At 34.0% G+C, this 23806-nt stretch overlaps 5 protein-coding genes across 8 annotated transcripts; 1 reads left to right on the top strand and 4 right to left on the bottom strand.

Annotated features, from left to right (window-relative positions):
- Positions 1–2372: 2372 nt before the first annotated feature.
- On the bottom strand, positions 2373–5112 carry LOC100795767 (F-box/LRR-repeat protein At4g29420). Its single transcript, XM_003532413.5, has 2 exons — positions 4518–5112; positions 2373–3829 (listed from the first exon to the last, which is right to left on the bottom strand). The coding sequence occupies exons 1-2, from the start codon at positions 5050–5052 to the stop codon at positions 2931–2933; spliced, it is 1434 nt and encodes a 477-aa protein (XP_003532461.2). The 5' UTR covers positions 5053–5112; the 3' UTR covers positions 2373–2930.
- Positions 5113–5414: 302 nt separating this feature from the next.
- On the top strand, positions 5415–9352 carry LOC100306361 (uncharacterized). 4 transcript variants are annotated; one of them, XM_041017580.1, is made up of 4 exons: positions 5415–5655; positions 6054–6214; positions 6347–6474; positions 9200–9352. In XM_041017580.1, exons 1-3 carry the CDS (start codon positions 5526–5528, stop codon positions 6443–6445), a joined length of 390 nt encoding a protein of 129 aa, XP_040873514.1. In that variant the 5' UTR covers positions 5415–5525; the 3' UTR covers positions 6446–6474; positions 9200–9352.
- Positions 7652–9291, bottom strand: LOC100780516 (probable caffeoyl-CoA O-methyltransferase At4g26220). The gene is made up of 5 exons (XM_003530485.5): positions 9094–9291; positions 8935–9014; positions 8615–8759; positions 8408–8539; positions 7652–8182 (listed from the first exon to the last, which is right to left on the bottom strand). Exons 1-5 carry the CDS (start codon positions 9136–9138, stop codon positions 7892–7894), a joined length of 693 nt encoding a protein of 230 aa, XP_003530533.1. The 5' UTR covers positions 9139–9291; the 3' UTR covers positions 7652–7891.
- Positions 9353–11548: 2196 nt separating the features above from the next.
- On the bottom strand, positions 11549–12922 carry LOC100795229 (probable caffeoyl-CoA O-methyltransferase At4g26220). The gene is made up of 5 exons (XM_003532412.5): positions 12834–12922; positions 12664–12743; positions 12311–12455; positions 12114–12245; positions 11549–12016 (listed from the first exon to the last, which is right to left on the bottom strand). Exons 1-5 carry the CDS (start codon positions 12885–12887, stop codon positions 11726–11728), a joined length of 702 nt encoding a protein of 233 aa, XP_003532460.1. The 5' UTR covers positions 12888–12922; the 3' UTR covers positions 11549–11725.
- Positions 12923–18669: 5747 nt separating this feature from the next.
- LOC100499783 (uncharacterized) lies at positions 18670–21955 on the bottom strand. Its single transcript, NM_001249047.2, is given in 3 exon segments — positions 18670–19034; positions 20949–21159; positions 21858–21955. Coding segments are annotated over 2 exon segments (369 nt in total). The 5' UTR covers positions 21131–21159; positions 21858–21955; the 3' UTR covers positions 18670–18847.
- Between the last annotated feature and the right edge of the window lie 1851 nt (positions 21956–23806).

Below are 23806 nucleotides of genomic sequence, written 5' to 3'. Positions count from 1 at the left end.
CTCAAAACCCACATTGAGGGGAATTGACTCAACAAAAATAGTAACTTGCTAGTTGCTACATACTTTATCTCTATTTTAGCTTGGTCCAAAGTCCAAACAAGTTCATTTTGGGAACTCTAGCTGGAATCGATGCTTTATATCTAGGATACTCATAGAACACTAGGGTCTATCAAATGAGCCAACCACTAAACTTAAAAGATAATTTATTGGTCTTCCAGAACAAAATAAAAAAGAAATTTCTTAATCAAAAGATGTGACCACTAAATTTTCTCTTAGCAGCAAAAACCATTCCAATGTCTAGTAAATGTCAAGATAAAAATTATTTATTACCAATATAAAAGGAATGAGTCTCTTGTATTTATTATTACATGGAAACTTATAATTCTCTTTTTCATAGATGAGATGTGATCATCTAAGGCGCACAATATTACATGCTAAAACATTATTCTATGATGTTAGAGTTTAGATTATTTGTGATAGAGGAATAACAAAAGTCATGTTCCATCGGGTACCAACTGTCTCGATGGACCTCTTTATTAGTTGTCCTATTTCTAGCAATCTATTTCCATATTTTGATGGACATTTCTTCACTTGTTTCCCTTTTTGTTGTAGCATTCCTTTCGCATGAACAACAATGCACACACTACAAGCGCGCTTCAATTGCCATCGCCCAGCCATCTCGCCAGTGTGGCCCTTCGATTAGAAGTGTTTCTCTCCAGCAAATCCACTATCACCAATCTCGTAATCGTGCGCTGTCGCATGTGCCCCCACACGTTACCTTTCTTCGGCGCATGCAACTCACACACTCACCACTAAACAATGTGTGACACTATTTTCGATGACACCCATCTTTGGCAACCTCCCCGTCGTGCTCCTTCTCCTTCGACAAAACTTGTTTGGCAACTTTGTGACACTATTTGGCCTCATTTTGTTCCTATTCCGTTGTGGTTTGGCTGACCCACAATCTAGCCTGCACCATCATGCTTCTCTTCCTCTGATGCAACCACACTATTAGCTTTGTCTTTTTTTAGAGACCTTTTTAAGCTTTTCTAGAAACCTTTCCAAAGATAGTCACGTCGTGTGAAGTTCATGCACATAACCTGTGATGCAACTTCGACCAACGCACACTGATCTTCTCTCCCTCCACCTCAAGGCATCTTGCTGGATCTTTTTTGCTTTTTTTTTCACGGGTGGATAGTGCCCATCGTCATCACCAAAGACTGTGACACCGTCCATGTGTGCAACCAACTCAAAACACCGCTATGCGCGACACCACACAAGGCCCTGGCGCACAAGGCTCACTCACACGATGCGTGACACATCTCCGACAAGCATCACACTAGTCACCATTGTCATTGCAAGCCTTCATTGGTTGCCGCTGAGCCATGTTTGTCCGGTGCAACCACACGCTCAAAGCAACTTTAGTTTCTATTAGGTTGACCACATTTATAACAAGCTCGATTCGATTCATATGACATATATCCTTGAGCTTGAGAGGAGTGTTAGATTATATTTATCTTTATATTATCTTGTATTTATTATTACATAAAAACTTATGATTTTGATTGATATGTAATTACCTAATAATCAATAATTGATTGATATGTAATCAATACTTATTTTGATTTTTTCATTATAAATAAAGATGAGATGTGATCATCTAAGACACACGATATTACACAGTAAAACTTTGTTATACTAATAAAAGCTTTAGTACTAAAAACTATTTGAAGAATAATGAGAGCCAACAAAAAAATGTTTTACAAAATTATTTGCATCCCATATCTTCCTAGTACTTCATATTGTCCATACATTTATTTAGCTACAAAGTAAGAGCATTTAGGATAAGGGGTTGAATTTTTCTATCAAGAAAAAAGGAAGGAAGAGTGTGAGATAGTGACAATGCAGGTAGGCTACAATAACAAGTTCCCTAGAATTGTAGATTATGCAAACATGAAACAAGTTTACACCATTTAAGGGAAAATATCCATATCTGTAAGCATACATAGAGTGCTGCTAAATGACTAATGACCAGGTTGGTATGACTGAAAACGTGACTTCTGCAGCCCTTAGATTAGACTGTGTCCTTTCACCCATGAAAAATTTGGCTGATAGCCTATATAAATCTAACCATTCCTCTGTGTCCTTTCAATGCAAAATAACGGCAACGACCTTGGTATGAAGACCATTTTGTAATGGGGCTAACCCCATGTCATTTATAAACTCATTCTGTTCATTGTTCAATTAACGAGGCAATAATTATGTGATCGATTTTTTACTTTTTTTTTCAAAAAAATGTCTGCTACATAAAATAAATATTTATTTTTTTAATAGATCTCCAAATATACAAGTAATGAAACAAGGGGGATGAATAATGCAAAAATATACATGTGCTAAAACAAGAGCAAGACAAAGATCTATACAAAGAAATACAACAACAATGCCTAAAGATCTATACAAAGAAATTTGAGGAAAGAAACAACTATCCACAAGGTGGCTTCTTCCAGACAGTTAACTATTGTCATGATATTTTGCAATGCTGACCCACAGTTCATACACAAATCCAAAGAATAATGCTTTTTATGATGAGTGATGAATTGTCTGGTTTCTTCCAATTGCATCCACTTTTCCAACGCAGTTTGGAAAAACTTTTCCTGATACCAATGCAACCATAGTTCATACTCCCCTTTCTGACCCCTCATCTAGTTTCTTCCAGCTTTCTCTAGTTTGCCAATACATCTGGGAAGTATTTTTTATCAATATTTTGTGTAGTTTAACATCTGATTTTTATTCGTCCTTCTTGGAGTTGCTTCAACAAAACATATTTAAAATCTGCCAATGTCCTTCACACCACTTGTCTATTCATAAACCTATAATACGGCAAATCAAAGACGACTACCTGTTCCATAAACAAGAAAGCAGTCTCTGAACTAGATGCCATCAGAGAACCAAGTATCTTTGATTCCTTCTTCCCATATTCCCCATCTCCATCTAACTCTTGGGAATTTGCTTCTGCACGCAGAGATCAGGCTGCCAGCAACATATGAATCAACATTACGGTTGATGAGCAGTGAAACATCAGATAATTCGGTGCTTTTATCCAAAACAGAGGAAATAAATGCAAGGGTAACCCCCATTTCATGGACCATTAGATGTGCAATAAGTTCTTTTATCATCTTCATCCCAATTCCATCTTCCAAACCTCCTCGGCTGAAAGAATTCTCCATCACACGCCAAGCTCTAGGACCTAAATTAAGATATGTTATGTTTGGAAAACAAACCAACAAAGTATCAATCCCAAACTCTGCCACATCAACCTGTTCTGTTCTTCCCACCAAATCCAAGGTAAGTCTCTTCACCGTGCTGCAATGGCGAAACATGCTAAACAAAAAACCAAGAGAAAGGCATTCTACACTAAGCTGAAGGCATTGTATATTTGCACAATTTTTCAACCTGAGCTCATCAGTATTCTCAAGGGATAGACTAAAATTGGACAGGGAAGGGGCTTCAAGGACAACCAACCTTGGTTTGATGCATCTGAGATCAAAATCAACAAGGCAAGGTGCACATATAATCAAAGAAAGTGGAGCATTTGAGACTGACCATTGACAAGTGGTGAGGTGTAAGAGATTAATCTTAGGCTCCTTTAGTCCACCAACCCCAATAAGATTGAGTTGTGTCAAGTTAGGGAAACAGGCATTAATCCTGCTTAAGTCCTCATCATCTAGTCTCACAAACTCAAGGGTCAAATATGTCAGCGTTGGCATCAAACACAAACCATCCACGGATAACCACGCGTTCCTCACAACCAATTTCACAAGATTACGACCTGCAGAAAATACATCACACATGTCCGTGAGAGACCAGGAAGACAAAAAGTAAAATGACAAAAGTTAGACACATATACTTATGGTATGTTTGGATGGAAGAAAAGAAAATACAGAGGAATACAGTGCATATTATTTTGCTTGATTGAAGATAAAGTGAGAGAAAAAAATGTTGACTTCTAAATAAACAAAAATTCAATTTTTTCTTTCTTTCCTCTTTCCGTTCTATTCAAATTTCTACATTTTTGGTATGTTTAGTATGAAGAAAAGAAAACAGAGAAGAAAGAAAACAGAATAGCACTGTATTTCCTTGTGCTTAATTGGAGAGAAAATAAAAAAAGAGAGAAAAATTGTCTTCTTGAAACAAAAATTCAAAGTTTTCCTTTCTTCCATTTTCTCTTGAATTCAACTTTGAAATTTTGATTCTCTCTCATTTTTTCCACCTAAACAAATGGATCCTTTCTTACTTTCCTCAATTTCCATTCACCATACCAAACATACCATTGGGTACTTTCAATACTATTTTTCAACCAAAGTAAACGTGTGCTAATCTTTAATACAAACTACAAACTCTAATTTTGAATATTTAAAATACAAGAAAAGACACAAACTACGGATTAAAGACGCGAAACTCAAATTCTGATTGAAAGAAAACAAAATACAAAGGAAAATGAGAATTCAGAAGCTAACACGTGGAAGAGATGAGCGATAGAGCTTCGGATCGGCGCCAACAAGACTGGACCCAGAAATCGGAGACGGAGAAGGATTTGAGAGCGTCGGAAACAGAAGGAAGCCACTCTCTGATGAAGTTCATATCGGTGAGGTAGAGATCGTCGGCCTCGTCTTCGACGTCGTCGAAGGAGACGCCGCCAAGGGCGCGGTCAACGCCGAGCGACACGGATTCGAGGTTGCCGGAGCGGCGCACGAGGTTCGTAATGACGGTCTTGAAGGGGGTGACGAGGTGCTTGGTCTCCGGCGAACGAGACTTGAGGTAGCGGGACATGGAACACACCAGGTTCAACCACCGAACCTCGTACGACGCCGCGTTTAGGCTCTTCGAAACCACCCTGCACCGCGCCACATCCGTCGTGTCCGTAAAACGACTCAGAATTTCCGCCAACACCGAAGCTGGAAGATCCTCCATCGTCCCCATGGCAATTCCCAAATTGCATTCAACACACACACACACACACACAAGAAGAGCGTCTTTTGTTTTCTTGCGCATTATATGACCGTGGAATTTTAACTATTTTATAATTTTTTTCGCGGATACATAATTAAACCCATTCATAAAACTGTGATACAATAATAAATCGGTCTCTTAAAAATAAAAATAAAATATATACAGAAAAAATATTATAATTTATTCTTTATAGTTAAATTTGCCACATCATTTTACTTATGATGTTTAAGAATTAATTAATAATAAATTAATTTTTTATAATTAATTTAATAATAAATTATTAAATTTAAAGATAATTTTTTATTAAATTATTATATTTATTTTATATTCAGATTCTAAATTTATATTTTTCATGGTGACGAATTTTGTTATTTATTTATTTGACGTATCCAAAATGTTGAATATGTTTTTGCTTGTTAAAATTAAAACTTAAAATCCACTGTAGAGTATTTCGAAAACCCTAGAGAGAGAGAGAGAGAGAGAGAGAGAGAGAGAGAGAGAAGGGTTAGAGAGAGATGGGGAGGAGGATACTGAATGATGCCTTGAGGAGTATGGTGAATGCAGAGAGGAGAGGGAAATCTATGGTGGAACTCAAGCCAATCTCCACTGTTATGTCTTCCTTTCTCCAAATCATGAAACACCACGGTAATGGAATCTTTCACTCATTTATTACCCACTCTTTTTCAATTTTTATTCTTTTTCGAAAATTCGAAGCCCATTTTAATTGCCTGAGAGTTTCAAATCTGGGCAACAATGAAATCATATGAACCCCCTTTGTAAAAAAGATGGTTTTAGTATTCCCTAATATATATAGTCACTTTCTCTTTCTGCTGGATTTATGTGTTTGGACTTTGGAGGGCTTCCGTTGCTGATTTGATTACTGTTATTGTTCTGAATATGATTTTCTTTATGTGAAATATCTTCTTGCCTAGTTGGATGAAAATGAAAGTCCATAAACCTAACTACAATGCTCGAGTGTTTTGATAATTACTACTGCATAGTGTCACTGTTAGTGTAGCTAATTTGGCGTAAATTCCTTATAGGGTATATCAAGGACTTTCAAGTCTATGATCCGCATAGAGTGGGGAGGATATCGGTTGAACTACAAGGTAGGATTAATGATTGCAAGGCCCTTATGCACAGAAAGGACCTTAAGGCAAGGGACATTGAAGCCTACAGATTGCAGACTCTTCCAACACATCAGGTTCGTTAATTCTTAATTTGAATGAATGCCCTGAATGCTGATTTTATCACTTGCTACTTGTAATTTGTGTTTCAAGTACGAAAACAATCAGAGTAAAGTTATAAATGTGCCGTTCTCTTTCTCTGTGTGCAGTGGGGTTATGTTGTCATTACAACTCCTGATGGCATTTTGGATCATGAAGAGGCCATTAGGAAGAATGTAGGTGGCCAGGTTCTTGGTTACTTTCACTAAAATGATCATTACTGTGCTGTTTTGGCCAGGTATTAGGTTCTGCTATGTTTCCACATAAACATTCCATAAATGTTTTATGCGATTACAGAATTTTTTCTCTTCCTGTATGAATGTTATAACATGGCTGCTCATGCATGATGAGTATGATGGATTGGATTTGATGCTTTGTGGAAATTTGTCCTGTTTTTGATAAATGGTGTACTAGACATGAATGGTTATTATATCCTTAGTTTGTAATCTATTTCAAATTCAAATTCCATGTAGTCATCGGATAATTCAATACAACCATTCTATGCACTGGTTTCTTTTTTTCCAAAGAGTTGCAGTTTTGGAGGAGAAGAATGTTTCTTATAGAGTATTTCAATGTTGAAGTTTATTCTCCATCCCTGTCACATAGTAGTCATTTATAATATACACCTAACAAATTCAGGCTCAGATATTTTTGCTAGATTTTTCTGCTCCTGTAACTAAACTTCACATGTCGAAATAGACGTTACAACTATATCTGTCGTCCAATTTAGGGTGAAATAAGAATTATCTTTGCTAGTGTTAAAAATATTGTGCTCCTGATTTCTAAGGACTACTGACTGTTAATATTTAATGAAAGAAGAAAAGCAGTGAGCATCAGTACCTCCGCACGGTTCATTCATCTTTATTTCTTGTCACTACAAAGGCTAGAAGGTTATTAGTAAAATAAGAAATTGTCAAAAAAAAAGGTTTAATTACATTTTATGGAAGAATCTGTTCTACATAGTTTGCCTTTCCACAGAAACATTTATGATGCATGAAAGTAGTTCACCTTACAAAAGGATCTACCACGACTTTTACCTAGTTTCATTTCATGTTTCCTTAATGGTTTATAAATTTTCAGTTTTACCGTTCAAGTAGTGTTATTTGTGTGTTTCAATTGTAAATTTCTTCTATCCTTGCATATAATGGCATTATTATCTACCAAAGTTAGTGATTGCTTGTTGGTTATGTGGAGCTCTGAACAACTCAATTTAATCTCTGAAAAAAATGATCAAATAGTCTCTCAAAATTATAATTGTGAGATATTTTTAGTCCTTTATCTATTGAATATAAGGATTAAAGTGTCTCATTTTATATTCTTGAGAAATTCAATGATTTGTTTTTCTTTTTAGAGATTAAATGTCATCAATGTTATAGACTAATTTGAGTGTTCGCCAACATTCCATCAATAGAATATAGACACAACCTTTTATTTTATTTATTAATAGTAAATAAATAGCGACACTCCCAGTTTCACATTAGAGTCACAACATAGGGCATAAGCCCTAGAGTCGGAGGCAAATCAAATTACACCACAACTTATTACGTAAATTTAGTAAACCCCCCACCCCCAAAAGGAAAAAAAAGGAAACAAAAGCACGAAAACATAGTACATGAAATTAACTTGAATCATAACACAACATTGGCAGATGATGTTCAATGAGCACGTCTGCAGATAGTGAAGCCATCACCAATTGAAACAGCAGAAATTTCAACACAAGAATCATCTGCAATTGCTTTGTTGAAAGCCAGTGCAGCCTGCCTGAATTTTCTTTTGGGTGCTGGAACATCCTCTTCCGGCCAGGCAACAGTTCCACCCCAGAGAGTGTTATCATAGATGATTAACCCACCAATCTTTACCAGTTTAAGAAGCCGCTCGTGGTAATTCCAATAGTTATCTTTATCAGCATCAACAAAGGCAAAATCAAAACTTTCCTTATTTGAAGGCTGCAACAAAACAAAATACAGATTCACTAGCCTGTAATACACTTGAAATATCAAACAAAAAGTAACTATAAAGTTGAACAAATCTTAGTATAGTAAGGGACTTAAATCCTCTTACGTACTAACATGATAATATTATGGTCTTATTATAGGTACTTTTTATGTCTTTTTCTTGTAATATGACATTGTTATGTTAGTAACATGAATGTAACAAAGCATCATGCTCACATCTTCTATGAGTTTATCAAGAACCGGTAGAGCTGGAGACTCTATGAAGTCGATCTTGTGCTCTACACCAGCCTTTTTAATGAATGGTAGTCCTATCTCGTAAGCTTCTCTGTCAGGATCCAGGGCAATAATCTACACACACAATGGAGTTGGTAACATAAAACGGATATATTAAATTGTACCAAATAACAATAAGAAAATGCAAACCTTTCCATCATCTGGAATGGTAAGTGCAGTAAGGAGAAGAGAGTATCCAGTAAAAACTCCCACTTCAATAGTCTTTTTAGCATTCAACAGCTTCAAGAGCAAGGTCATTAGCTGACCCGCATCGGGAGCAGCACCCATAAAGCCCCTAGTGAATGAAAATGGTATTATAGTACAGTGGTAAAACAATTCATTTAATGGATGGTTAAACAAAGTCATTTAATGTTTACATGTTGAACACAGACCGTTTCCTTTGTGTTAGACTTCCATGTTTATAATGTTAATGTGTCTTAAGCTAGAATTGTGGCAGGAAGAATAATTACCAAGGATGGCTTGCAGTGGCATTCCTTAGCTCTTTGAGAGTCTCTTCTTCTCGTGGGTAAACGCTGGTCTCCAGTATATACTGCCACAACATTGTTGGGTTAAACAAGTTATGAAATTAAATCCAAGGAAAATGCCAAAATAATGTATAAACAACAAACCTTGGTCAAGTTCTCACTCTGCAGTATTACTGGATTAGAGGACATTTTGTGCGTTGTTAAGCCTTTCCTTTTCTCTCAAATTTTTCTTTTTCTCTTGGACTTACAGTGCCTCTCCTGCTTCGGCCATTTTAAAAGAAGTGCTAAGAGGGGGGGTTACACGTTGCAACCTCCAATCTCCATTCCTTCACCAACAAATAATTGGGGGAGTGTGTATAGTGTGTTTCTTATATAACTTAAAAAATTGGATTCTTTGTCCTTATACCAGTATCTTAACCCGTGCATGCACCGGAAAGATTTAGACTTATTATATTATGATTATAATCTGTAATTTAAATATTGGATGCCTTTTTAAAATCTATCTAATGAGTTAGATAATTATACTTGCTTACAAAATAAAATTATTCTTATCCCTACTTTTTTTTAATTTATAAAATTCGAATTCATAATTTTGCTTTAGTAGGGAATTTTCCTTTTTGTTTCTATAATTTTTATTGTTTAGGATCTCATGAAGTAACTCGGTTCACGTTTGTTGGTTCCATCATTTTTGTTGTTTCAATAATCTTTTTGGTTCTACTACATTTTTTTGCTTGGGTGGGTTACCAACGAACACCGTATTGATGAGGACATCTCATCATGACTTTTACCCGATTTAGCAAATCCATGCGACATGGTACAGCAAACAAAGGTGGTTATAATTAGCAATTTAGGACTGATTATAATTAGTTTCTTAGAGTAATTAATGTGAGGTTTGTCCTTGATGGTCGACCGCAAGTAGGGACCATATCCATAGTCCACGTGATTTACATATTTAGCGGGCCTCGGGTGGATCACTATCTTATTGGATTTATGTTTGATCCAATTGTCTCCACAAGCCTAGACGCACCATGAAGTTGGTATAGACAAAATTATATATTCAAATTTTCAGATATGATAGAACATTTTGATAGATCATAATATCTCAACTCATGAATATCAGATGGAACATGTGTAATAAACAATGTTAAAAAGTCTCTCCTTTGACCTATAAAGATAACTTAAACAATATACTTCACTTGAGTACTTTAGATTAAGTCACTTTCATCTACGAGAAAATTTTTCTAAATCAAATAAGTATTTCCGAAAAAGATGTTTATAAGTCATTTTAAATTTTGATTAATGTGTCACATAAGTAAACTTACTTTCAAATTAGTGTATATTTTTTAGTTTATAAAATTCAAACTTGGTAGTTTGCTTAAGCAAGTAATTGTCTTTTGATTAATATGAGACCATGAGTGTTTTTCAAGATAAGTAATTTTGTTTGAGTTAAATATTTTCATTGTAAGTAAAAAAAAAAAAGTCTTAAAATACTAAGCAATTATATTCCTGAAGAGCTTAGATTCAAGACATTGGTAGAAATGAAACAATTTCATATCGATTGATTTACAAATTCAATGGTTATACAAAATTCAATTTTGAATTTTTATTCAAGAAAATCAAACATATATCACATAAATAACTTATTAATTTTCCTTGAGCAAAAAAAAAAAAAAACTTACTAATTGGGTTTTATGTTTCTACATAAGATTTATGGTTGAGGGGACAAATTCAGAAATGTTAAAACACATTATATCATTGAAAGGGGTAAAATACTATATGATTATTTTCAATTCACCTTTTTTGCTCTTTTATTTTCTCAACAACTTTTGTTTACACACTTTAATTCAATTACAAATATTCATGAAATAGTACTGAAAATGCTATCCATTGTCATTACCAACTAGTCAACCTTAGCTACCACGCTGCGAATTGAATGTGAAATTAGATTGATAGGTGTTTGTTATATATTTAAGAAGTAGTTTATTTCAATGTTTTTTTTTAAAAAAAAAATTATATCGATTGAGATTATAATTAATGAAAAAATTATCGATCGGTTGTAACAAAAAACTTTCTAAATTAATTGTAACTTTATTTCAATATGAATGATTTGAAAGACTTGTTTATACTATCTCTAATTCTTTTTTATAGGGGATTTAATTAATTAATTTATCTAGATTAAAGAATTTAGGTAATTTAGTTAATAGAATTAAATTTGTTCTAAATTTAAATCCAACACTATCCTTAACATTAACGAGACACTCGTATTTTTTTAAAATATTTTAATTGACTTTGATTTTTTTAATCGCTCATCAAGAATACATTTATGCTCTAAGTATATGAAGGAATAAAGTTAGATTTTCAAAAAGTTTAAAACATTAATGTATCTTACCTATTAATTTATAGAACTCAAAGAAATAATTCATAATTAAGAACATTTTTTTGACGGATTATAAGAACATTTTTGTAAAGTGACTATTAATGAGACATTTAGATTTTTTTAAAGAAAAAACATCTAGTATTAATGATCCAAAAACTTACAATAACTTATACATATGTTCAATGAAGTAAGTTAGACACACATATGTATATTTTATTTAAATGTAATCATGTTCAAATTTAGTAAAATTATTATGATATGTTTTTTTAAGTATTTAATGCAAACTCGATTAAACTGTAACAATTTTGTACATGTTGATCTATGTTTTCAGAACAGATTTGCAAGGAAATGTAAATTTATCAATTTTCTGTTGTGGCTTAAATAACTGGTCATATCATATCAGCGAACACGCATGCAGATAATGACTCCGTCACCTATTGAAAGAAAAGCAATTTGAACACGACAATCCTTGGAAATGGCTTTGTTAAAAGCAAGTGATAATCGTCTCCATTCTCGTTTCGGTTCCGAAACTGCCTTTTCAGGCAAGGCAACAGTTCCTCCCCACAGCGTGTTATCGTACGCTACTAAACCACCAATCTTCACCAATTTTATAAGCCTCTCGTGGTAATTCCAGTAATTGTTTTTGTCAGCATCAATGAAGGCAAAGTCAAAACTCCCTTCATTTGCAGGCTGCACCAAAACAAACAACATCCAATTATCATTAGGAATATAGGAATCCAAGACAAATATCATTTACTCAATTAACAAATAAAAGATGCATGCTTACTTCTTCTAAGAGTTTATCAAGGACCGGTAAAGCTGGACACTCTATGAAGTCAATCTTGTGTTCCACACCAGCCTTTTTAATAAATGGCAGTCCTATCTCATAAGCTTTTCTGTCTGGATCCATAGCTATAATCTACATCATACATGGAGTTAATAACATACCATAAAAAAATACATATTGGAGTATAGTATACTAACCTTTCCATCATTAGGAATGGTGAGTGCAGTGAGGAGAAGAGAGTATCCAGTAAAAACTCCCACTTCAATTGTCTTTTTAGCATTTAAAAGCTTCAAGAGCATGGCCATTAGCTGCCCCGCATCAGGTGCAGCACCCATGAAACCCCTTTAGAATTAAAATAATATTACGTACATTGAAAAACAAAAGTTTACTATTGTCTGCTCAAAAGTCAAATTCAATTGCGTTGATCCATATGATATGTACATGTACTACTATACCACATGAATATTTTAAAGTGATCATATAAAAAAAAAAATGCTAATTTCATTGTTATTAGGTTTAGAAGTAGAACTATGTTACAAATAATACTTACAGAGGATGCTCTGCAGTTGCATTTCTTAGCTCTTTGAGGATCTCCGCTTCTCGCGGGTAAACGCCGGTCTCCAATATATACTGACATATAATTCTTGCATCCTTCGGTTAAGTAGAATAAATAAAGCTAAGAAATTAAATTTGGAAATTCTAAGAAATGTTTGATTTTACCTTCAGTAACCCCTCACTCTGCAATATTACCTCTGGCTTTGATATATTGTCCATTTCTCCCCAACCAACTTACTTTATGAAGTCCTGAAATCATTAAATATAATTAATCCTATTCAATACCAAAATTTCATGTTGTAGTCATCCTTTGGTTGTTGCCAATTTTCACCATATAACTTATAATTGAAAAACATATATAGCTTTGACAAAAGCTTCATAGGTATGGAAAATTTTATTTTATAAAACTTAGTTTTCGATCCCTATTACTTAAGACTTAAGTCACGCATGAGAAACATTGAGGTGGCAAGAAAGGGTTGAAAAGGGAGGCATACCTGAATTTCAAGGATGTTCAAAGTAGATATGTCCACGAGAGTGAGAAAGTAAGCATTAGAAACTAAGCTCTCAGCACTGCATTATTTTTTTAATTTGGGCTATTCCACCGTTCTTTAATACTCTGTATTAACGATATGCGTGAAGTACAATGGGACTAACGCTAACATCCAAAACATAGGAAGGGGTGTAGACCAGTTTTTTAATTAATAGTTTAATAAGAATTGCTTCTTTAGACTCATTCATGCCAAGAATACTTCATCAATTCCTTGTGTTTCGTTTTTTATAATGCCGACGTTAATGTGTTTCCATCTTGATGCTTCTTTAAGGAAACCGATATTTGGTAGTGCATTTCGGAGGACACGTGATTTTAATTTTTTTGGTACAAATACGTATGTCAAGTAGAAGAGAATTAGAATAGAATTAGTCACATAGTTCAATGTTAGGTACCTATTCTCTGCTTAGAAAATTATATATACAAAAGGGTAAAAATTAAGTAGTATACGTAAATAATAATTCTCTCATCATATTTAAACGAGAATAAAGTGAAATTCAGTTATTATTTAATAACTTACATGAAAAGCTTGTGATTCAAGGTTTTAAATTGCATTCCATGGCCACAAGTACTAATTACTAATACAATATTAAGTTTCTAAAAAGCTTTACTGCAATATATTAAAGTTTTGGAAGTCTTGTGTGTTAATAACATTAGCCTATATGATTAACACCACTCATTGTTTTTCTCCACAATTTCAGGAAAGCGTGCTAAGACTGCACAAGAATCCTATGTTATCATAAGCAAGCACATGGAATTTTATTGAAGACCCTTCTTACGAGACAGAAATTGGGCAGCAAAGGTATCATAGTCAGGTAGCTTTGGATGAACATGACTGGCCTTCTCCATAGAGGGCATATATCTTTATTAGAATTTGAAGATTTTGAAGCCTCTTCCTTATCTGGTATCATTGTTGTAGTAAGAGAGCTAGAAGGTTGCACCATTGCAGATAATATTATAATTTCCTCACTTTTAGGTTCTGAATTTGACTTAGATGCTGCATGTTCTGCTGATCCATGCCCAGAACTTGCACCAGAAGTCTTAGAAGCCTTGGACAAAGAATCATCCTTCAAAATGAAACATGTACCAGTTTTTGAAGGAGCTAACATCCTTCTAGACAATCCACTACCAGAATTGGCAAGAGTGACTGAATTTTGTTTAGGAAGTCCATCCTCAGACTCACTAGCATCAGAATCAAAGTATGCATTTGAGTCCCTTGTGCTTGATTTCTTGTTTGCTTCACCTTGCACTTTCTTCATCTGAGGATTATCAGCATTTGGATATATATCAGCCACTCCATATACATAGCCAAATGGTTTTTCTTCGCAAAAAGCATTATGAGATGTCAATGAAGCTGACTGGTACAGTTTCACCACATTCTCATTACTGTTCATGCGATGTTCATTGGGTGATCGCACCAGACTATGTTGTTCTCTTACAATAGCTTGTTCATTGTGTATCTCAAAACTGCTTCTTCGGAATGTGCTCTTAACAAAACCAGCAGAAAGATGTTTGGTAGCATGAAAGGCATATTTTTTAGGTAATTCACCAACAGAAGAAGAGAACTCTTCAATTCACTTGAACACTGACTTGTTAACTTTTCACGGTTAGAAAGGTCTGCAGCTGCTCTTGCGGACATGCTTGAACCCCAAATATTCGGCAATACAATTACCATCTTAAAACAAGATTTCTCAAGTGACCAAAAGAGTTACCTGAAGAATTTAAACTTGCATTCTTCTCATAAGAAATATTGTGCATCTCGTTAAGTTGATTAGAAGCATAAGCACGTAAATTAGGAGGTCTTCTTTCATCACCAACAGGTGGAACATGGAGTTGTGAAGGTTTCACATAAGTAGCCTTCTCAAAAGTATTTGGTCCAGCCATATATAAATAGTAGAAAATTAATCACCACAAACTTGTATTTAATAATGATATAAAATCAAGTCAAGATCATCCATAATGAACAAATTAAGCGTACCAGAAAATCTTGAGACGCATTCACATCGTTTTCTTCTAATGACGGTTGCCATTGGACATTATGTTCCTCAGCAATTGCAGTCGGTATTTTGATCTTGGTAGGACAATCGGGTGCATTGGTAGAAAATTTCTCAACCAACTGAAAAGACAATAAGTTAGAAAGAAAAAAATGATGAAAAATGATTCTTTAACATGATCCTTCCTCCCCAACAAGAGAGACTTGCCAAACGATTTACGGCACTGTCAGGGCGTAATTCAACAGCTGCTGAGACAAACTGTCGTCCATATTTAGCCATAATATGCTTCTTCACATCCACGAGCTCAAGTATATCTGAACATCTTGGGGGTGTAAATATTACGCTTGAAATCGCTTCTTTCAAATCGATAGGGCAGTTTCTGGAGGGGAAAAAAATAAAGAAAAAAGGCTCAACACACTGAGTCAGTGACAGTGGACAATCACCATGAACTAACTTTCTAGATTGCAAAGATCAATAGTTTCATAAAGCAAATGTAGTATTCAATTTCCTTAAGACTCACAAGTAAGGTCAAAAGTGCATGAAAAAATAAATACGTGTTATCGCAAATATACATGAATAATTGTATTTCACATGAATTCTCCGCACCATACACACGTTTCAATATATTTGAAATGAATTTGGATGCAAGAACATTGATATCAAATTAGCAATATACTCTCTCACATTGTTTCTAACACGCCACACTCTAATACTATTAGTTAAAATTTGGATATAATGATTTGAAATCAACTCTATCAAAATAAATTCTAGCTTTAAAACAAATTGACACCGTGTCTCTAATCCAGCCCCATTCATGACTACAATAACTTCTCAGCCGTACTATTGAAAGATATAAAAAATAAAATAAATAATAATCCAGGATAATCAATTTCACCATATCCCTCTAACATAGACAAGATCACAAGAATACGTATAGTAGATTTAAAAACGTGTGCTAAAGTTATATTTAGGTGAATATAAAATACCTTTGTGATTCAATCATCTGCATGCATGCTGCAATAAGGTCACAGTATATCTTAATAAGATCATATGATGCCATCGTCTTCTCTTCCTTGACTACATGTTCAACCAGAATGCAAAACAGGAGAAGTTCATTAATTGATAATAATAGATTGAGAAAAAAAAGAACATATTAAGAGTGAAAGCTCAAATTCAATAACCAAGTTACCCGCATGGCTGTGGCCAGAGTGAAGCAACTGGACCAATTCAGTCCGGAGCTGCTTCACATTGGCTTCTCTCTTATGCGGTTTTGCGGCAAATCACCAAAACCTTCTTCACTGATGAAACAGTACACAATCACTTCAATTATTAACAAACATAATAAGAATTCTACTCCACCAATCACCATCACAACCATACAAGTTTAGTTTTCTGCCTTCCCAGAATCAAGTTTCATACCACTTTAGAGACTTGAAGCTTTTATGATGAAACATAGCCTGTACAACACAAAATTGGAATGAAGGAGAGAGACTCTTGTTTTTGGGAAAAAATGTAAATTATATTAAACCCAAAATGATACAATAATAAACGGGGCATACCCCGCAGTTAAAGAAAATCAAAAGTCTCCCTAATACAAGAAGACCTATATCAATGCTAAAATAAATACAACAGATGCGCTTGTCTATACATAAGAAACTTAATCTTGCTAATAACCTCTATTACAGAAAATTGATAATCTTCAAAAATCAGTTTGTTCCTAGACAACCAAATGCAGTAGACTGTAATTGTTATAGCCAGACAACCTAATTTTTCTTGAACCTGATGTGGATCTGCCCCTAATTAAAAAGTGAAGAGACTCTTGTTGTGTGTATGTGTGAAATGTTTAACGGCTTTTGGACTGTACCTAGTAGATTTTATCTAACTGTTAAATTGGACAATTGGACCTTTACCGAAATCAAATGGTAAGAAACTTGAGAGAGAAAAAAAAAAATAGAAGCAAGAGCTATTTTAAAGATATGACATGATACAAGCCTCTTTTTATACGCGTAGTTACCTATAATAAAGAATCAAAGACATCAAATTCAGAATCTTTTTATTATTGATTTCATTAATGATCACCTTTGTTAGTCTAGTTTGAATAAGTTTCTTCATGGACACTTATAAAAAAGAAAATTAAAAAATTAAAATAAGCTTCACTCATAAGTTAAAAGTAATTTATGCATATATACATAAATAATAAATTAAAATCATTTTTTTTAAGAGAAGTTAAAATCATTTTTCTCTTTTTACTGCATCATTTATCGTGTTTAGATAAGTGTTAACAAAATTGATTATGCAAAATTAATTTTGTTTAAAATTAATTTTAAATTAATGTGATTAATACTTGAATGTTTTTATTATAAAATCTAATTAAGAATAGAACTCAGTAAAAAAAATTGGATCCAACACAAAACTACTCAAAATTACTTATACTCATAATTAATTTTAAATCAAACATATAAAAAATTATTTAAAATCAATTCTAAACTCAAAATTAATTCTTCAATAAAAAAAAATGAAACACACCCATGTATTAAATGGAGAATCTAGCACAACCTCGCCGGGTCGGCTAGCATACCTTATCACAATTAGAGAGCAAAAGCATGTTACGCACTATCAGACCTTGTTTTTTATTTGGGAGAAGATGGCCTCAATTGGGACTTGACTTGAATATAGTATTAGTCTTGTTGCTTGAGTGACAAAATGTTTTTCTTACTTTATTGCCTCAATTTCACTCGCATCTTTTGTAGATTAACTGATGGTAAGTGGGAATAGAGAATATTATTAATCACGCTCAACGAATCCAGTTAAAGACTAAATGCTCCTCAATTCATCTCCACTTTCATTCAAAATTTCAGAAAATAAAACCCCTAACTAAAAAAGGATGTCGGGTCTTCTCATATACACGTCCTTTTCTTGTGACTTTTAATTGCGTAGCCATTTTCATAGCGCTGTGGAATCTTAACTTCTGAAATTAGACATTATGCCATTTCTGACCGTAAAGGCCGAACCATTCAAATACAATTTACTGGATAGCTTAACCACGCTCTAATAACGACGTAGCTCCACTTTAATCCTTTGTATCTCATCACCAGGTAATTTTAACATACTCTAACACATTATTTTAATACACAAAGTTAAGTTGGATGTAAAAGTAAAAACCACAAATTTGGGATTTTTAATAAATTTCAATCAATCAATATAAAGGACAGTATAAAAAATTGTGTTCCTATTTTAGTACTTCCGATCCAAAATGTCTTCAATTTATAATCAAAATTGTAGTTAAAAAAATCTAGAAAGAAAAAATGGATATCAATTCTCGGACATAAACTTTTTATTCTGGTTTTAATATTTTATGAGAATAACAGCAATATATATTTTTTTTTAAAAAGCATGACAAAAATGTTAAAAGAATTGCAGGAGTATCATCACTGTGGAGTACCATCACTAGCTTTCCAACATGATAAAAGAACAACACAAGGTTCATCCCGCTTTCAACTACAAGGGGTTATTGAGGCTTATCATAACAAAAATTGCCATGCAGAATGCAATAATCCACACAATGTATAAATGACCAGAGCAGTTGGCTTTAGGAGTATATGGCCCTGATAAAATCTACACTTTCCAAGTGGTTATTATTAGACATAGTAACCGGTGAAAGTAAATCCCCTTCCAACAATCTCACCACCACAATACCATGCAAAGCATTCCAGGCCAAACAAAGCAGCAATGCCTGCATCTTCAACCTTTAGCTCTTTCCTGTTCTTCCATAAATTCTTGACATAATCAAGTTCCTTCCAAAAGGACTCATTACGACCCGGAATACTGCAAAAGATTCTAGAGTTATATGTAGCAGCAAGAAACACCTACAATTAAATTAACATAGAACAGACTTCGCCATGTAGAGAGACAGACAGGCAGATACGGCCATGCAGCACAAGTTTTCAGAATTCATTGTTTAGCTAATTCACAAAAGATCGTGGTGAAAAGTGAAAACTGACACAAAGGGATAGCATAGTTAGAGAGGCAGCATTGGCTTCAGTAATACCAAACAGAAGTGGGCTTCGACATAAAAACTACAAGCAGCATGTTGTTGTGGCATTGATGTAAGCAGAAATTGATGAGCTTAGGTTATTTCGTAATCAGAATTATTAACACAAGTACAGCAATTAACAAGATCTAGATTTTAACAATGGTGCTTATAATGTCTCACAAGCAAACTATGAGTTGCTCAAATTCAAGGCATGCAGTTGAACCGTGATAGATGGATTATGGGAAAACTTTGAAATATAGTGGCAATCAGATTGTTGATTAAAAAGGTTCTCTAATAGCAATATTCCAATTTTATTTAAAATACAAAAGTTACATTACCAATGACATGCTGATAACAAGCACCAGGTGTCAATCAGCATGTTCATATAGGCATCTACGGAAATTATTTGATGCAATGAGACTTATTAGTGCACATCTTGCTACTGTGACATAGACAATAAATACTTTTTAGTGTACGTATAGTCAGTGTACATTGTTAAATTGTACAAGTCTATAACTGTTAGAGTAGTAGTTTAGTGTATTTGACAAGCTAATGAAGCCAATGAAAGTCAAAATTTGTAATTAGGGATCCAGTTAATTACACAGAATATATTTCTGCATTTCTTCCCAACACAAGAACAAAATTATGATTACATGACTTCTGTCAGAGGTGGACTCCTTCCACACAAACCCTATCTCCAATACCTAGTTACCTACCCAACCTATCCCCATATTTCCCTTGCTATCCAATCCTAATTATTATTGACTAAACAGATTCCTGGGCTGAATCATACTAACACTTCAGATCAAGAATGGTGAATTGTTGATTACATGACCCCTCCAACCTTTCATGCCACATCCTAGGTGTGAAATTTACCCAACCTATGTTCCTGGTAATTGGCTGACCAACTGACTTAGTTCATGTTTGGTTCAGCCTACTTTGGAAGAATAATTACTTACTTTTGTCAGCTTTATGAGAGTGCTTTTGAAAAATAAGCAATTATTTCCCAAAAGTAATCTATACCATACATACACTTAGTCAATTATAACCCTATGACCTTGGAATTATATATATCCTGAACCCATAAGATCATAGGAGACACATCAGATAGCAGTTTATAGTAAATATGCAAGAGAATCCCTCTTATCCCACTTCCAACACAATGAAAATAAACTCCCAATGAAGCTCCACATCATCTCCCATGACCGAGGAAATGAAGAAGGATCCCTTTCCTTACTATACTACTTTAGGACATTAACTCCATCTACGGTCGCACCACCAGTCCGAGGTTCAGGTAAAGAAAAAGGGTTATGTTAGACGCTCGGTAATCAACAAAATATATATCCCTAACATGGATCACTAACAACAAATTTGTTGTACTTTAGGAAATTGATGATTGAGAGCTCATCTCTCAGACAATCCTTTGGGACTCTTTCTAAAGAGGGGCAAATTAACATGATTCAAAAGCATAGTAGGTTAAAACCTTGCAACCTCACCTTCCAGGACTTCATCCCTAGTCTATAAAGGAGTAGAAAAAGCCATTAGACATGATTGGAAACATCCAAGAGCATATTAAAGTATGTCAAAAACATTTGAAATCAATAAATGATGGCCAACAAGCATATACAATTAGTGAATTTCATATGGTGAATCCAGCCAGACACAACATCAGTAGGGGGGGAGGGGTGAGTTGGACAAAATATAACCTAGCAAGGCGGGTGTAAAACAATTGCTTTGCCAGCAGGTTGCATTTCTCTACTGTAGGAGGCTCCTGAATGTGTTGCTTGTTCTGTTCCAGCAATTGCCTGTAGTAGTTAGTTCCACGACTGGATACAAATTGAGATGCTTGACATGCTGCGGACTGCAACTTCTGCAACTTTGACGCCATCAAGTATGCAAGTCAAGTAGAACAAAACCCTGGCCCAAAACAAAAAGGCCAAATTTAGAATAAGGCACAAAGTCAACAATATATAACACCAGATCCATTGTTATTATTTGGAATTCCATAAATTCTTCTGCTCACACTGATTATAGCCGCGATAATAAAAATTAAGAGCAGAAGAAATAATCTTCAACTAATATCCAAAAACACACCATGGCCAAAAAAGGGTTTAAGACGGAGCTATTCATTGATATTAAATGTAAAGAACTTCAATTAAATACATGAACATACATGAGGAACAATAGCCTAATCGCATAAATCATAAAAGGTTTTAGTTGTTCATCATCCCTCATTACAACAAAGTAATCTAAACCTACCAACCGACCAAAAACAAATGTTCCAGCAATCGAAGTATCATCAACAATAGATTAAAAGTACAACTCAAGCAATAACAGCTCCAGTTTCTGGAAGAGTTAGTTTCACATAAACGAAAAAATGGGTTCGCGAACTATGTGAAAACCCTAAATTGTCAACCATTTGGCGATACAGCCAATAAAAAAAATAAAATTGGAAAGCATATACAAAATGAGAGTTTAGGGGAGGAAATGGAAGGATCGTAGTATGAGAGAAGAAGATCGGAAAAAGGAGAGAACGAGATCTGAAGAGGAAATGCAAAATGGAATAATATCTCAAGTGGGGTGATCGTAAATAAGGGTTTCGGGAAGAGCGTTACCTCGTCAACAGAACCAATGCAGTGATCGGAAATTGAGAAGATAGCTCTCCGTCGCCGCCGGTACCTTGCGACGCAGCAACTGCAAGCACTCAGTAAGTATTACTATGCTCTCTGTGTCTTCACTCTTAACCTAATGCCTTCTTTTCTACTATTTTTCTTTTTTTAATTTCTTTCGTCTTCTCCAATTTTCAGTTTGGTCTCAACTATTTTTGGGCCACATGGGCTAAAATTACAGTCCGCGATTTAAGCCCATGGAAATACCGGAGGGAATTGCTGTTAGTCCTATGGGTATTTCTACGTGCATGCAGTATAAATGTTGGTACACCCAACAAAACTACGAAATTCCATTTTTGTCCTTTCCGTAATGTTGATACGGATTTTTAAAATTCATGAGACTTATGGATAGATCAATCAATTTTGGACTTACAAATTTACCTATCCATATGAGGCCCAAACAATATCATACTGATTGGTGAATCTGTAAACCAATAGGGATTGGTCAATTTATAAGTCTAATTCATATACAGATTGATTAATCCGTATGAGGCCCAAACAGTTTTTTTAAAAAAATTCAAAAATATATTTTATGAATTAATTTAAAATTAATGGTCCATAGAGGAATTAAACATGTGACTTTTACATTACCAGTACAATGCTTTAATCAATTGAGCTAATAAACCAATTATATTATAAAATAAATAATATCGCTATAAAATAATAAAATTTCTAATGTATATTTAATACACATATTAATTTAGATAATAAATTTTTGGACAATTAATTTTAATTTAATAATTAATTTATTTACATATATAAATTTTTATGTATGAGGATCGGAGAGAGAGAAGAATATTTGAAAGAGAAAAGTTATTTAAGTAACTTGAACTGAAATGGATATAGCAAAAACCTTACCTTTATATATCACAAATCCATAGTTTTCACATATGAATGAGTGAATAATTGTATATATTAAACTAATCAGAGCAATCAAAATTGAACAAATTAACTAATAGGAATTTAGTTTGGTGAAAGGGGTTAATCTCTCATAACATAACAAATCAAGGTTTGAATTCCTATTAAGAGAGGTACTCATTTAATGTCTGATCGTATTTTTAAAAAAATTGTCCCTCACAAAAGATTAAGGATCACAACACAACAAAATAGGCATGGATAATAGCTACATGTCACCCCTCGTGTTGGACCCAAAACTCATTGCCTCATTAACAAAAGATTTAAGTGAATTAAAAACCCAAGGGAGATTCATGGCTAAAGGTAAAGATATCCGAGTAATTATTATTTTGAAATGTACTGATTGTGATAAAAAAAAAAAGATTGTTAATAAGGAATTAACAGGTATTTTTAGATATATCACTAAAAAGAATCCACACAATACGTTTAGGTGATTGGAATTGAGAAAATTTTGTCCCCATTGTTATAAATATATAATTCACTCAGAAATAGATAAAATTGATGGCGTGTGTTAACCTTTGCTATTACCCTTTTATAAAATTATTTGTGCATTTTTTTAATATCAGTGAGATCTACCAATACCATGGATAGTTCCCAAAAATGAATAAAAAATAACCAAAATATATTGACTAGTTATGGGCAATAATCTATCAATAATTATAAAAGTATTCTTAAAATATAGACTAGATAATATTTTTTGATTGTTGACAATTTTGTTATCCACAGTTATATAATTATTCCTAAAATATAAAATAAACAATACGTTATTGAGCGAATAAAAAACAAAAATAATCTTTTGGGTTTCTGATAATCAAAATGCGCCTCCTTGTTTTGTACAGACCCGTGTAAACAAGTTTTGCCTTTTGGTAAACAAACAAACGAATGTGAGCTGAGATATAATAATGCAATCAAATGTAGCAATTAAGATGGATACACCTCCATGGCATCCCCCATTCGGCATTATGGAGCAAATAAGCTTT

The sequence above is a fragment of the Glycine max genome, chromosome 8 (assembly GCF_000004515.6).
Source record: "Glycine max cultivar Williams 82 chromosome 8, Glycine_max_v4.0, whole genome shotgun sequence".
In the NCBI taxonomy this organism is placed as follows: Eukaryota; Viridiplantae; Streptophyta; class Magnoliopsida; order Fabales; family Fabaceae; genus Glycine; species Glycine max.
The sequence above is the reverse complement of the archived record's forward strand: the minus strand, read 5'-3'. Positions and strand labels throughout refer to the sequence as shown.